The sequence below is a fragment of the Amphibalanus amphitrite genome, unplaced genomic scaffold, assembly GCF_019059575.1.
Source record: "Amphibalanus amphitrite isolate SeventyFive unplaced genomic scaffold, NRLGWU_Aamphi_draft 000145F_arrow, whole genome shotgun sequence".
Classification (NCBI taxonomy): domain Eukaryota; kingdom Metazoa; phylum Arthropoda; class Thecostraca; order Balanomorpha; family Balanidae; genus Amphibalanus; species Amphibalanus amphitrite.
The window spans coordinates 283,779-299,953 of NW_024881640.1; the positions used below are offsets into that span (position 1 = coordinate 283,779).

The 16,175-nt window shown below is 49.4% G+C and overlaps 1 protein-coding gene across 1 annotated transcript in view; it reads left to right on the forward strand.

The window, feature by feature from the left end:
- The first annotated feature begins 255 nt into the window (after nucleotides 1-255).
- The window catches only part of LOC122382702 (DNA-binding protein D-ETS-3-like), a 42,742-nt gene continuing 26,822 nt past the window's right edge, over nucleotides 256-16,175 (forward strand). The window contains exons 1-3 of the mRNA XM_043368382.1: nucleotides 256-458; nucleotides 5,379-5,745; nucleotides 13,602-13,649. Of these exons, the coding sequence (XP_043224317.1) occupies nucleotides 5,382-5,745; nucleotides 13,602-13,649 (412 nt within the window). The 5' untranslated portion in view covers nucleotides 256-458; nucleotides 5,379-5,381. The remainder of the gene's footprint in view (nucleotides 459-5,378; nucleotides 5,746-13,601; nucleotides 13,650-16,175) is intronic.

Genomic DNA, 16,175 nt, shown 5'->3' on the forward strand with positions numbered 1-16,175 from the left:
CCCTCTCCGAGCCGAGATGGCCATCCCTCTGGCGGCAATGATCCGTGCCTCTGGCCGCCGGCCGCCGGCGCGTCAATATGGCCCGGCGCAGGCGGCCGGCCGACGTCGCCCATTGGCTGGCGCGCGCGTCGGGGGCCGCCCCCGGCCTAATTACGGCCTCATTAGCCGGCGATTGGTGGAGCGGCGCGCCGAAGCCACGCCCCCCGGCTCGGCCTGGGTTTGCGCCGGCTATCTCCCACTTCCGCGACCATTTCCTCCGCGTAATGAAAGAAGTGGACTTAAGCACACAAGTTGGACGTCAGGAATTTATGTTATTCAATTATTGGTTTCGGACCTCGGCCGGCGGCTATTTGGTTTGAAATACGATCGGCCATTGCGTCGGTGGCAGTGCCGCGTAACGGCGGGGAGCGTCCAGAAACGACCGGAGACCCGACCTGCCCGCAGCCTCAGCGACGGAGGTGAGTCGCGCGCGGCCGCCGCCCTGCCACTGCAGGTGCGGCGAGCCACCCCGCACCGCACCTTCCCCTCACGGGGCCACCCTTCCGGCTCCGGACCGGGCCGGACTCCATGGAAAAACTCATTTCCGCGCCTGTATCCTGGCCGGGGGGCGGCGGCGGCGGCTGTAAACCCTCCGGCTCCGGGCCGGGGCGGCGACCTTCCGGACCGGTCGGCCGCTTCCGGGCCGCTTCCTCGACTGCGGAAGCTAGCAAAGAAGCGCACGTGACGGCCTGTGACAGTCGTCTGCCCCTCGGCCGCCACCCTCCGCCAGTCCGGCCGTGCGTGTGGTCACCTGCCGATAATGTGCGTGAGTCGGTGTGGTTACCTGACCATTACCGGGAGGAAGGTCACTGCCCCGAGGTCACGCAGTCATGTGTGATGTTATGGTTAGGTGAGGGAGAGGCAAAGGTCATCTTATTGTACCTATACGCTGAAGCTGCTCCCTTGCACAGCCTCAGTATGGTTTGAACAAAGATCACCCGTAGATTGGTTAGTGTAGTTGCCATTTCAAGTATCAAAATGTGGTATGATAAAATGATAACTTGATGCTGAAATACTTCATTTATACTTAACACAAGCAATAATAATGCATATCGTTCAATGATTATTAACTTCCATATTTTGACTTTAACTTGCTTTTTCAATAAAAATTTTTTGCCCTTCCCAAAAATCGTCATTTATATCACTGTACTTGATAAATATTATTTGGAAAGCCCTCTATTACCCATATGTTTAGAAGACGCAAATTGGTTTATATCTGCCCAGGCTGCTCAACGTGATAAGCATGCGTGGAGACCTAACCGCCTAACCTTGTGGGTAAGAGTGAGGCTACCGGCATTCCCGTGCTATCTTGAGAATGGCATGCCTGGATAAAATAATATACTTGTGTGGTAAATGTTATTTTTAAGTGTTTCATCACGCCAACATCAAATTATTTCTTCTGATGAACGATGGTAAAGTTGTTCTTGCTTATTATTTTTTTAGAAGCACGGTTACATATTCAGAATATAATATAATTGGTAATTCCTAGTCCCCAGAACAGAACAGGGCCACCGAGCTAACTGTTTTTGGTAACACCGATTCCGACGTGGTAAAGATCGACTGTAAGTTCCTCAAAGTCCGATTCCGGGCACTCTTCTGAAAATATGCGTCATGGCTAAATAGCTTATGTGTGCTTACGACTTCAGAGTCTTGAGCCTTGTTCAGGATTCTGCGACTCTAACTCCGAATGACTCCGAAGAGAACATACATGACTCCGCACTCACAGACATTCAACAGGAGGCCTTTTCCAGTCTACATATGTCGGCTGCCTAATACGCATGTAGGAGTATATAATGTAGGAAGTAGCTATAGGAATATTATTTTTTATTTACCACAGCCTGGCCTCATGAGCAGGGGCATTTAACAATGATAATTATCTCAACCCATGGCATGCTGGTGGTCAGAATTTTCCGTATCGTACGTTACACGACCCCCCCCCCCCCACACACACACACGCCTGTCAAACTCGGCTCCTGGGCCACGTAGTGGCACGAGGTAAGCGGTTTTCGAAAGAACGTCAAAAATAATGAAGAAAACATTGGTCAGTTTTTTAGGTTAGGTCAAAGGTCAGGTCACCGAAGGCCATCAAAGTTCAAAGTTTTCCAATTTTAACCCACGAGCCGCTGGGGGGGGCATAAAGTTGCCCCCCTTGCGTTTTTGAAATATATCCGAAATCTGATGAGCTACGAACGTGAAACTTGGCATAGCTTCAAATGAATACCTAGGCAATGTTTGAGGAAAGTTTGGTGGTTGTAGCACCTAAGATGACGTCACAGTGACGTCATAAAGTTTTGTCGTTTTCCGATATGGGCCGTTTCTGATGACACTGAGCATGAAACTCAACTGTAAATGAACTAGACAGCACCTGCTGTCATCCTAAAACATCTAACTACACTTCCATCTAGTTTCTGACCAATAATCGACTCTTTATATTCGGTCCCATAAATCTGGTGTATCGTGAGGAATATGAGAGTCGCAAATCTATAATTTCACTTATGACGGCACTGTGACGTCATTTCAAATGGGATCGACACCAAATTTGGACACAACCTCGGCTAGGTATTCAGGAAGATGTGCGCAAAGTTTCGCTTCTCTATCTCTTCGCGTTGCGACGATATCGTTGCAGAAGTAAAGGGGGGCAACTATATGCCCCCCCCCCCCCCCAGCGGCCGGCGGGTGGCGCGGAGGCCCAGCGGCCGCCGGGTTAACAATTCTTGATAAATCAGCGCATAACTCGGGAGTCAATAAAGCTATGCTATGCGTCGGGGAGAGGCGCATTCGATAGCTCTTCTACCGCTCTTTCTGAAATGTTACCTCAAATTTGACCTAAGGTCAACTCCAGAGGGCAGTAACTGTAAAAATATACATTTTTACTAGAAATGATTTTTTTCTGCAATAACCTTTGACATAAGAGAGTCGCGACATTACTTAACATCGTGTTCCTCTCGTCGAGGCGCGTTGAGTGAACTATAGTTTGACCTTAAAAGGTTATTTTGAAAATTTGACGTCAGGTCAGGGTCGTGACCTGACCGGACAAGCTCATGTTGCTTATATCAGTCGATTCGCATCCTAGAGCTTAATACAGCTGAGTTGTTTTCATCGCTCTAGTATTTCTCTATCAAAAGTTATTGTAAAAAAATGCTGGGACCTGAGGTGACCTTAGGGACACAAAGAGGGGTCACGGGTGGGTGCAAGTTTCCGATTCAGTACGTCATGCTTACCTGTAAACCAATGTTTGAGAATGTTTAGAACGACGTTCGTCCGAAAGAGGTGCATTTCAATTTTCTCCCAATGGAGAGGTCACAACATTGACCTTACCTTAGGTCACAGATATCGAATTTCCGAGACATTCACATTACGCATACTGGTACTCTTATCAATCGCAGTTTCAGTTTCATGGAGGGATCGTTCAATCGGTGTAGCTATAGCGAGCATTGGAACCTTTTCTGAGGTAAGGTTAGTTGACGTGACCTTATGACCTGACCTTCAAGGACCCGAGTCTGAAATGTTCACAACATGTGGAGAAACGATGCATTATAAGGTGTGTCAAACATGGTGGCACTGCACGCCGCGTTTTTTTTTTTTTTAGATATTTGCGAAAACCTGAAGGGGGCTCAAAAACGCCCCCCCCCCCCCAGCACGGTGCATGTTAATAACTTCAATGTTCAGTACATCACTTCGCCAAATCTAGCTTGGTCACAAACTTGGCCGAACGTCAACAGCCTTCATGGAACAATAGTTTTGTATATTTTGTAAAGATCGATTAAATATACAAGCATGTAGAAATCTAAGGTTCACCCAAGCATGCACAAGCGGTACACGCTCTTCAATAAAGTATAATCTCGAACGTATTGACTTGCTCTATTTGATGCCAAGGGTGCCCTAACCGATAAGGGCTGGAATGAATGTAAATTTATTAGAAAAACGAGACCCCATGTGTAGCTGGCATGTTTATGATGAACGTCTGACATATTATTTTGAACGTCTGGTAAATTTTTCAAGTGCACCATAAGATCTAGTTTACCCTGCATTTTGTCTAAACCACCACAGTGTTGCCTATTCCAGTTCCTTCGGATACAAATTCGAGCATAAATCGTCTCTTGCTCTATTGTTTACAAGACAATTTACATTACATACCCAAAGCGTCGCGTTAGGTGCTCCTATTACAAGTGTATACAGGTTGTCCTAGAGCATAACGATAGGCGTTATCACAAGTGTATTCGCGGCCATTGGGGCGACGTAAGAAAAGAAGAAAACAACTGGCCCCAAGAACCTTAAATTATCAGTTAGCATGCACCTTTTCCTTGATGTGTAGAGAAATTACCATCAATTGTTAGAGAAAAGTGCATTTAAAATCTTCCATTTATGCTTTTTTCTTCGTTTGCACAATATGTTCTTTTACTAAGCAAGAAACACTTATTAGAAATAGTTCCCGCATCATCGTCAAGAACAATAAGGAAGGCTTGAAGTAAATACAATAATCTAAACAGTTTTGTAATCTATGTGAAGACACTTCTAAAATTGCCTGTAGAAATATTGAAGGCAAAAGTTCAACTTTTTCACAAGACGGATGTCTAAAAACCTATTTAACGTGTTACAACTCAGCCGGTATTTCGTCGCCTACAGCCCAGCTTTCCCTAGTGACCGATAGAGGCGCTGCTATCGATGTCCGCCCGTGCCGCCTAACGATGCATGGTCTAATGTGGTTTCTGTATACACTAATGATGGTTTATTGTTCCTCCGCTAAGTTTATGCAAAGGTTACAAGTTCTGGAACATTTTAATCACCCATTATGTAAACACGAGGGTTGGTTGTCACGCAGCGAGACACAAAAGTGAACCGCAGGATTTTCAGAAACATAGGTATATGCACATTGTGCATTGAGAAGAGTATTGTTAAGGTACTTGTTAAACGCATATGCTTTTTTCGACGGACGGATTGATTATTATCTCTGCCTTTGCAGCGGTAGAGAAAACGTGATGTCTCTCACTCAACGGACATCACAAGTCTGTAGATGAATATTTGCTTCATTTTGGCTTGCAATTTATATTTTTGCTATCAGTCTGCGTTTCTATCTATTTTTGAATGTGTAGTTGTATCAACAATTTTGGGACATGGATCTTCAATGTTCAGGGATTGTGAGTTTGGTTTAGCATATTTGTTGGATCTTATCTCCAAATTGCAACACTATAAATGCATTATATGTGCCCATATCAAACACAATGTTGCTGAAACAAGTTGCTCACACGTGCATCACACATGACATATGACTTGCTATGTTTAGGTATCATGCTTATGAACGGACCAGCAACCTCAGACCTCTGTTCTCCTCCCGCCAGGCAATGTACGAGGGTGGCAGCTGCTCGGACCTGGGGACGGCCGGCCCGCTGGACCTGAAGCGCGGCCAGCTCATGTCCGGCCGGCTCAGCTCCTCCTCCTCCCACAACATCAAGGAGGAGCTGACCTCCTCCGGCGCCGTAGAGTGGCCGGCCGGCTGCGGCTACCGGCTGCCCAGCTGGGGCGCCGCCGCCGCGCCCTTCGACCCCATCAAGGGCGGCGTGGAGAGGGTCAAGGTGCCGGCGGCGGAGCTGGGCCGGGACAGGGCGGCGGCCTACTTCAGTCCGGGACTGTACCTGAGCCGGGACCCCCTCCAGCCGAGCGGCCCGCCGCAGAGGGACGCCGCCGACCAGGACAAGCGGATCTCAGGTGAGTACCGGCCGCCCCCACCTCGGCCCCGGGCGCACAAAGGACTTCGAGGGAGCATAAAGTGGGCTTTCAGCCAAGGCCTTTGAGACGAGCTGATTGCCGTCTTAATGGCTAGACGCCATTTGGATCGGCCGCCGCTAATTGCACTCATCGGGTCCTAGAACCTGTGAAAGTGGCGGAATTCAGTCGAACCGGCGGCGTGTTAATGCCGGCTCCGCGCCCGGCGCCTGAGTCTATTGAAAAGTGCAGTAATTTATAGTTCACGCTAATAGTACAGCGGTGACCTTATGCAAATCCGGTCTGTACATGCCCCAATTAGCAATCATAGATCACTACCGTTATGTGCCTGGGGTATATTTGTTGGCACCGTACATCATCCAGGGAGAACCATTTCCTGCGGGTGCGCCGAGCCGCCCTGCGTGAGTCGAGAGAGTTGGGTCAATGTGGCCACATAAAGGAGCAGAAATGTCTGCCAGTCCGGTTAGCGCGGTTGTGCACACTTCCTGAGTGCTGGCTTAAAATCGCGAGTGGAGTGAAACGTTATTCCAGCGAGGCTAAGGCCTTGTCGTTTTCTTTGGTCCCCGTTTGTTTTAAGAAGTATTTGGAAATGGCGACTTTAATTTCTGGTATGAGAACATGATTGACAAGCTTTGTCTCTCCTGAAAATTCAATTTAAGTATGCATTTTAAGTTTCGACAGCTATTCATAGAAACGATATATTTTCAAAAATTAAATATGTAGATTTCTTCTACATATTTACATACCTACATATTACATCTTCTACACATTTCTCTGGAAAAAATAGCTATTTTCAAAAATAGCGTAATGAGAAAGCATAAAATCAATAGTCCATATCACCAGAGTACTCATACCGTCTTTCCACGCTGGCGATTAGTCTCTTCCACGTGATCAGGTCATTACCGGCGCCAATAGATTAAAAACGGCCGCCGTTTTACGATGACCGACGACCGGAACCCGTCGTCGTTAGCGCAGCTGATTTACACCGATTGTAGCGCATCGAAGACGTGCTGCGCCGCAGCGCCGGAACTCGCGGCAAAGTCGGCGTAGTGTTGATTTGAGGTTTGCCGATCACTTGGCTGACCTCAACGATCGGATCGGCTCGTTAAAAGGAATGGTGGCCCTTTCTTGAATGATGGACAGCCATGTAGATTGTAGAGGCGATAAGGAACGTCTCGTGTCACATTTTCTTTTATTTTATTTGTTCACGATCCATGATATTTTGCACCACTCAGCTTATCCTTGAATTTTTCTTGTGCGCTTTATTTACGTCACATCATCAGGCAGTAATTCCAATTGCTGAAACAAAAACAATGTGAAGGTAATGCCTTTCGTCGCTGATCATGTACATTATTTTATTTGGATTTCAGAAGAGTCCTTAACCCGCGCACCGACGGGGGGGCGGATATCCGCCCCCCCTGAGGTTTTTCGCGAATAGCGGGAAAACCGCGGCGCTACGCGCCGCGAAATTTGGTACGACTATTCCCTCATCAATTTTACACATGGTGTGCAAGTTTGAACCTCCTACATTTTAATGTCGGGTCACAGGTCACTTTGAATGACCCAACCTCAAGTCACTTTTTTGCAACTTTGTCACCGTGCCAGAGCTACAGTAGATGTCGGAGACCTTTGAAAGTCGCAGGATGTTATTAGGTCATTAGTAGCTACAATTTGTATATCTCGGAATTTTGGTATCGGTGACCTAAGGTCAGGTCAATTTCGCGACCTCCCCATTATCAGTCAATGGGGAAAAAATCAACTCCCTATTTTTACCACTAAAACGGGTCGGAATGGCCCCATATACCATACATGACTTTATATACGATCAACCTTCACTACCTTGAGGTCTGTTTTGCTGTTGGGCAGCTGTGAGGTCATGTGACGTCATCAAAGGTCACCAAAGGTTTTTGACCAATAACTCCGTACAGGAACAAGATACAGCCGCGTGGATGGTCTCATTGTGTTCAGCTCGTCAAGACGCATCGAATGATATATATGATGACCTCGAGGTCACGTGACCTGAGGTCAACCTTTGACCTTGACCTTTCGAGGTCAACATATATATCATTCGATGCGGATTGACGAGAGGATCACGATGATGCCCTTAGTTTGTTCCTATCTTGATTAATTCGAAAGTTATTCGAGAAAAACTATCTTAATATCTAGCGCCGCCATTTTGACTTTTTCGACCCCTGTGACGTCATCTTTGACCTGACCTGAAAATGACCTTCGTAAAAATTGTAGATCTTGACCGTGCGTATCCGATGCCGTTTACCGCTTGTCGCTATCTTGCTTCGTTCTCGAGATCTCAGGGGGGGGCGGTCATCCGCCCCCCCCCGTCGGTGCGAAGTTGGCGCAGACCCCCGTCGGTGCGCGGGTTAACTCGCCCATATATGTAGCATACGCGTGACCGCAATAGGATGATTGCCGCAAATTGCACCAACTGGCTGCAACACGCCTACATCAGCATATCGTTTTTCTTCCTTCAATACGAAAAATGTCATCGTGTCTTCCAATCCCAGTGTGCATTCAGTTCCTCCCTGCGTCGCGCTGCCGATTTTCCCGATAGCATTCTCCCTTCCCCCGTTCCCCGACCCGGCCCCACTGAGCGGTCGGCGGGTCGGCGGGCTCGGGCGGCCATTTGGCACCGCTCTGTCCCGTATATTAGCGCCCAGTGGCGGGCTGACAGTCGCCCACGTCCGCCCTCGGCCGCCACGACGCGCCGCTTTGTCTCAATCCGACAAGTTGGCGCGCCATGTTCGCGCCATAATTCACACCCGGCGGCAACAGTTTGGCGGGAGGCGTGACGGCGCCGACAGCGATACCGGCCGTTACGAGTCGACGCGGCGACTCGGGCAGAGTGGGGAGTCTGCTGCAGAGGCAGAGAGGAAAGAGAGAGAGAGAGAGAGAGAGAGAGAGAGAGAGAGAGAGAGAGAGAGAGAGAGAGAGAGAGAGAGAGAGAGAGAGAGAGAGGGAGGGAGAAGGACAAACAAGGGCTTAGCGTGTTCAGTGTTTATGCAATTGGGGGTACTGGGTAGAATGTCATAAAACACGTGAACGTTGATTTGTTGCAGAAGAAGCGTGAACGTGCCAATTGTTGGTAGCAGCCAATGCGACGTTTTATATGCGGTGCTTTTGTTGCACAGCATGGTGCTTACACTTGCTGGTTTTGAACAGCATGAGTGCGATTATGGCCTGTGAATACGTCCATTGCACGATATCCGAGGCCAATGTGTCAAAGGTAATGGCTTTTGTACTTATTTTATGGCAGTGATCTTTCTTTTACTTCATGGTATGGCTGCTGTAAAAATTGAACGGTTTCCTCGCCTTCACATTTCAAGGCTGGATGCAGAACGCAATCGCTGGCAGTGGGGGTAGACTTTGGCTGCAAGACAACCTGCTATTCAGAGGCATTAATTTCGAAGAACGGAATGCGTTTCGCGATCGCGATGAAACTAATTTACTCATCCTCTCCGATCATCGGTGCACAGTGTCTCCTTTTACTTCCGGCATCCCCATTTATGCAGTTATCTAGTTGGTGCCGTAAAGCAGGCTTCGTGCTTGTGCACACCACTGCAGTATATTGTATTGTTTTTTTTCTGTCCAGTTCTCCTCCCGACCGCTCAATGCACATAAAAACCTCAGTCGTTAACAGTCAGGTTTACATGATGAGTTGAGTACCGTATTGAGTCAACATAGACACATGCGTATATATCGATAGATATTCTACACATCGCCATCGATAAACTCGCATGAAGCATATATCTAGATGCGAAAAACGGGTGAATCATACATTTTGGCATGTATAACAGGTTTGTTTCAGAAGCACGTTTTACCTGGCATTTTCTGGTGATTCGGATGCCTGCTGTGACGCCCATAACTGGCAGCAATTACGCGATCAATGTCGGGCACTTGAGCTCGGTAAATACCACCGTTTGTCCCCTCTCGGCCTGCTGTCAGTCCAGCCCGCCCCGCTGAGTGACGGTCTACGGCGCCGCGCCGTCCTCGTGCACCGCCGCCGCTCCTCCGACCCCCTAATAGCGGCGGCACGTGCCCAGAGCGGCCCCTCCGGTCCTCCGCTCCCCTCCCCGCCGAGCTGACTGCGCTTTTACCCCCGGGTGATGCGGCGGGCAGGTGGGCCGGGCGGGTGGCGTGCCGTCGCCTGTGCGGCTGCCACTGGAGTCGCACGCGCCACACGCGGCGCCCCGGGCCGCCGAGACACGCATGGCTGCTCAGCTGATTCAGTGAGCAGTGACGGTGCCGTCCCATTGACCCGATAGGCACGCCGACCTGTCAGAAGCGGTGGGCTCGTGGCAGCTCGAGCAGTCAGGCGCTGGATTGTTGGGCTCTTGGGGTGACCCGTGCGGTTTGGGGATGCCCTGGTAGTGGTGCTTGTTGGTTTACTGCGGGCCACATTCCGATGTTACTCCTATTGCAATGTGAGGAATCGCGAAAGGCTCCGTTTTGTTTTGGTTTTTACATCTGAGGTCCCAGGAGTCAGCATTCAGCAAGTTTGTGACTTGCATCAGAGCCAGCAGTCATATCTTGCACACAAATTATCTCATTGTTATCTTTCTGGCTTTACACATTAACCCTCGCCCGTATTGGTGTTTTTCCAGCCGCGAACGTATAAGGGGGGGGGGTCCGTTGGACCCCCCCCCTTGCCGTTTCGCCCCTGATCGAGCTAGAGCTTCGCGGAAAAAACGAGCGTGTTGCCCGTGACGAGAGGAAGCCGATGATACCCAATTTTAAGGTCCTAGGTCATTGGTTGACCTTGCAGGTCAGGTCAATGACCCCAAAGGCGGGAAAATCGGGACCTGTTAGAACGTCGTGAAGTGTGGCTGCTAAGGGTTTTTTCGGGGTGCTGATCACTAATATCATGTTAGTTTTGATCACAGATGATGTCTTTATGTATTTAGGCCAGGTCGGATCAGGTCAGGTCAGGTCAACCAGTAAGGGTATTCGTAGTAGGTGGCAACTGCCTCTGACAGCTTCGTAACATGTTACGAAGGCACCAAAACTACTTCGTAAATGTTCATATGGTTGCTAAATTCGAATTCAGCTCCAAAAACTGGCCTAGAAACATGTAAAACTCGAAAAAGTGAACCGAGGTCATCAAAGGTCAATGACCTGACCTGACCTTCAGGTGACCTTGACACCCGCCCTAATGCATGGGGCAACATCGTATCACATGTTTGAACGCTTGAAACCACGAAAAGACTGCAAACGCGCGGCTAATGCGAGCCGACATACGCCGAATCGCGATTCCAGCCAAACATGGTCTCGAAAAGTAGGTCACACATCAAAGGTCATTTGGGTCAGGGTCATGAAATTTTCAGGGTAGGTGTGAAATTGATGAATGCGAGGGTACTGAAAGTTTCGTCGCGATCGGCCGCTTTTTACGCGAGTTATTTGCGAAAAACCATGGGGGGGGGTCCGTTCGACCCCCCCCCCCCTATACGGGCGAGGGTTAACTATGCATGAGCAAAGCATGTTGCTCCTCTCATCCAACACTCCAACGGTGGCATTCAGGACCTCTGCCGTCACAAAGTCCGCTCTCGAACCAGCCATAGACCCCACAACAATGCCACTCAGGGGGCGCCGGGCCGGACCGCATACCACAGTCCCGACGCTACCGTCCCGTGGGACCCCCGCAGAGCTCCATCCACCGCGTCCCGCTCCCTGCGTGACCGATGGCATCACACGCGTGACGTCATGATGAACTCACCAGTCACGTGACGGTCGCGTCATTACCGTGCACGTGCAAAGGGAGTCGCCAGCCGGCTCGAATCGAGAATAAAACAAACGACGACGCAGCGACGGCCGGTGGCGGAGGGCGGCACTCCCGGCCCGACTGGCTTTTGTTGTAGCCGCGGCGGCGGGACGCTCTAGGGCACGTGTCGGGTCGGACGACAGACGCGCAACAATCACGCACGCACGCGGCGGAGGCGCTCACTTCGGGCCGGAAACAGCTCCATTCCGGCGCGGCTAGACCGCTAGGGGCTGCCTGGGGTCGGCTGGTGGCTGCCTGGGGGTCGACTGGTGGCTGTTTTGGGGTCGGCTTGGGGGCTGCCTGGGTCGGCTGGGTACTGCTGGGGGGCTGCCGACGGGTCTGACGGGGTGTGTCGGGGCTGCGTATCTTACTGTCGTCAAATTAGGAGAACACTGCGCTGAATTACCATGATCGCTAAGGCCACATTTCTTCAAAAGAAAAGAAAAGATAAAGCTCTATATTCATGGTTGTAGTTGGATAATCAATATAGCCGAATCGAAATAACTGGCAACTTCTCCGGTCGTATCTCATTTTCACGTTAATCGCCAAATATGTCATTACTGCATGCATCTTTCATGACGCATTCCATAAATTGTGTGCACTGTCGAAAGTAACCATCGTCCAAAAATGGGAAACCCCTTAGTGTCCTCTAGGAACACACTGAACACAGCGAAAAGCGACCAGCATTGGTGTTGAGCACGACATCCTCTCCGCCGCCTAACGTGCTGCCGCCTGGAAGGCAGACTGTACCGGCGGCGAGCGTGCTAGGCGGCACAGCATACCCAGCCAGGCGCTCCCGCCGTGGCTGCTCTCGCCTTTCGGAACGCCGCGGCCCGCGCTGGTTGTGCGGCGTGCGCAGCTGCATAATGCAAAAGCGTGTCGTCAAAGTATTTAGGATTTAGTATATAGAAATACGAGAAGTTCATGAATTTATCATGGAGTATGACTTTATAATATAGATCTTGTTTAGTAACTCTATGGCTCGCAACTCTGGTAAAGTTCAGCAAAAAAAAAAAAAAAATGTTGTTCTGTTATAAGCCGATTCTCCTTCGAGCAGCTCTGCGAGTGACTTTTTTTTTTTGCTCTGGTGTATTTGACATGATCCAGTCAAATTTCTGAAGGAATTAGTTTCAACGAGTCATTCTTCGTTATCGATTGTGATCTTCGTATGAAGCGTCTATGAGCGGATGGCGTTTACCGCAAACTCGCAGTGTTTTCTTATAAGCAAAACTCTTTTTTTGCATTTTCCTAGTACCATTTGTGATCAGTCATCTATGAATTAATTATATTTCGAAACTCATGTATCCAAATCTCCACTACCCCAGTATTTCTGCCACGTCCGAGACATTCACGCTCTGGAAACATCCCCGCCGTATCCGACCATTGTCTCTGCGTCCCGCCCCGGCCGTCTTGGCACCCTCCCCCCTGCCCAGCGGGGTGGGGCGTGGGCGGCGGAGCGGGACTACCCAGGACAATGGCTGCCGACGCCTGGGGCGCTGCATCACCCCCCCCCCCTCTCCTCCCCCTCGAGCCTTCGCACCGTCTCCAGGCTGTGTATCGCCCCGAAGCGTTCCCCGCACCGCCGCCGGGCAGGCCGCCCGGCACAATGGCGGCCCACAGCGGGTGTCCAGGGGCCGTCAGACCAGCGCCGCCGCCTGATTTATGCCCCCGGGCGCTCATTGTGTCGGCGAGAATTCAATTTTTTGCGCGATATGATATGGTGGGGATGAGTGAACATTTATCATCGGGAAGGGAGAGCGCCGGAGCAACAGGACGGTCGCCGGCGGGCACTGGAATGCCCCGAGGGCACTGGTGGGGTCGAGAGGGAATGAGGAATGTATGACGCCAGATGTGCAGTAGGGAATGCGCAAATGGGTCCCGTGGGTTTGGGAGCATGTGTCTAAACGGAAACATGGAATGCAGAGAATGCAGTTCGTTAGGGTAATTGTTATCGAAATGCTTATTGATATTTGTAAGTTAGCATTTTTGTCAAACGAGCTGTTTAAAAGCAAATGATTTGGGATGCAAATTTTATTCTGACGCAATATATTCCTGTCTGTTCCAGAGAAAACTCCATTGCAGAATTTGACACAAGCGGCAACACAGTTAGCAGGTACGTGACTTTTTACTTTACTGTATGACAAAGCGACGACATTACAACACGATTTGGCGCTGCTTACTTCCAAGGTACACTATTCCAATACCATACACTGAGAAAACAGTTTCTCCATTTTCGGTCTCAGAGACCAGTTTTCGGGCTAATGTCCCCTATTCAAAACAGACCACACATTTTGAGAATACTTTTTGAGCAACGCCATTGATCGCAGAAACAGATCTCAGTCAGTACCCATTATCGGTGTCAAGCTTTTAACATTAGTCTCACTATGAAACCAGTTTTCAGCCCGATCCCCAATTTCGGTCTCACTTGAATCCAGTATTCGGGCTAGAAGTACTCGGGACACCGTTCCGTGCTTCTATCCTCAGGATACGGAAATCCTTCTCCTCCACGCCGCAACCCCCCTCCGGGCCGGACAGGCAACTTTATCTCATGCGGGCTGCTCCCTTGGAGCGGCACCGCTGCTCCCGAGGGAGCGCACCCCGTAGCCGGGTGCAGTGAGTACCTTGGGGCTGGTCGGCCTGTCCTTCGGGATGGGCTCAGCCCCGGTGACACACTAGGGTGCCTGCCCAGACCAATGTTTCCCCCTAATTCCTATCATCCTTCCGGCTCTGAAATGGTCTAATCGGACCGAAAGGGCCTAACCCAACAAAACAAGCTAAAAGTACATGAGCCCTAAAAGGAAGCCTTACTGAAACCGTTTTTAAAATCAGGCACATTTGAGGCTTGTTTCAGTACTCAATTGAGTCCTTATTCAAAAATGTTCTCAACGTGTTTTCTGAGTGTAAATTGACTGCGGTATTATGAATCCAATTTTATGAATTGACTCTTTGACTGCGTTTTGGATTGCCTTTCGGCTTTTTTCTGTCTATCTTTTTCCCGACATCCCATCCCTCCCTCTCATTTGCCTGCCCTAATAAGCCGCTCCCGTGCCGGCCAAAATACCGATAATGCCGCGATGCCGTTTTAATTGCTGCGCCGCGCACCCCTCCTCGCCGTTCAATGATTGTCGCTGGCGACGCAGTCGACGCACCGTTATCGCGTCGGCTCCGATGGACGTCGGCAGGTGGGCGGCTGATGCCCCCCCCCCCCCCCCGAGGGCCGTGCGTGACACTGGTGGCGCTGGCGCTACATTAGTGGCGAGCTGAGGTCACCCTAACGCGGAAAGCAGGCGCCTTCCGCCGGCGTCGCGGTTGGCACGGATGCGAGAAGGAGTGAACATCTTCCGGGCGCAGTAATGGTCGGGATGCGCGCGGAAGGACGGTATGGGACGGATTGCTTTTAGCTGAGGTGTGGTATGTACTTCGTAGGGCTGAGAGGAAGAGGGGTAACGATTGAAGCTCATGTTTTTCGCAGTCGAATTTTATTCGTGAAGATGTAATATTGCGAAATCGGGAATACACTGGTGTGCCTTACGCTCCAATGCTGGTGGACAAATTCCTTCTAAAAAAAATAGATTGCAGCGCTAATGTCTAAGAGTACCATGAAATGCTGTACTATTTTCTTGTGGCATACCAACCTAGATATTGTCATGACTAATGCTTTTTGATTATTAACCTTCCAGGTGGTGGGGGGGGGGGCATTTTTTGCCCCCCCCCTTTAGTTTTTTCGATATATCTCGAGAACCGCTGCGCCGATCGTCACCAAACTTTCAGTACCCTCCCGTGAATAGCTATTGCGCATTGCGACCAAAAAATTTCAAAAGGCTATGATAGGTTGGACGCTAATGACGTCAGAGTGACGTCATTTCTGCCATTTTCGACCCAAAAAAGGTTTCGCGAGAAGAGCTGTCAGGCCTACAGCTTTAGAGATAAAAAAAAAATGTTTCAGACATTAAAGGTGTAGAATTTAAAGGGCTACAAAACTGCTATCTCGGATTTTTGAAATTTTTGGATTTTGACCCCCAAAAATGTGAAAATAGATTTTTTTGAATATAATAGCCGAAAAATCCAAAAAGTTTTTTGAATTAAAAAAAAAAACGGAATATATGTGATAGACCCTACCGCCTTCTATCTACATGCCAAATTTAAGATCGATATGTTTTTTTGGCCAAGCTATAGCGAAAGAACTGTTCAAAATTGATGTCAAATTTTCAAACTCAATTTTTAGCAATTCTAGACCTCGTAGCGCAAAACAAAGACCACCATTAGACTCCCCGTGACGAGCTGCATCGAATCATCACCCATTTTATGCAAAAATATCAACTTTGAAATTTGACCTTTTTTGACATGACCTTGACCTGACCTCCACCAGAAAGTGACCTCAACCGTACCTGATGGTCTTATAACCAACATCATTGAGTTGGAAATGAAAAACTGACCATAAAACATGCATCGCACAACCTTAGTAAAGTTGGGTTCATGTGGTGACCCTTGGTGACCTTTGGTGACCTGACCTGTGACCTGACCTGGTATGACCAGTGACCTATAATAGCAGCATATGTACTAGACAACTGACGCCCTATCGCTGATTTTCATCAAAATTCGTTTTACTCGGTGTTATAGCGCTTTCCCTAGAAGCCCC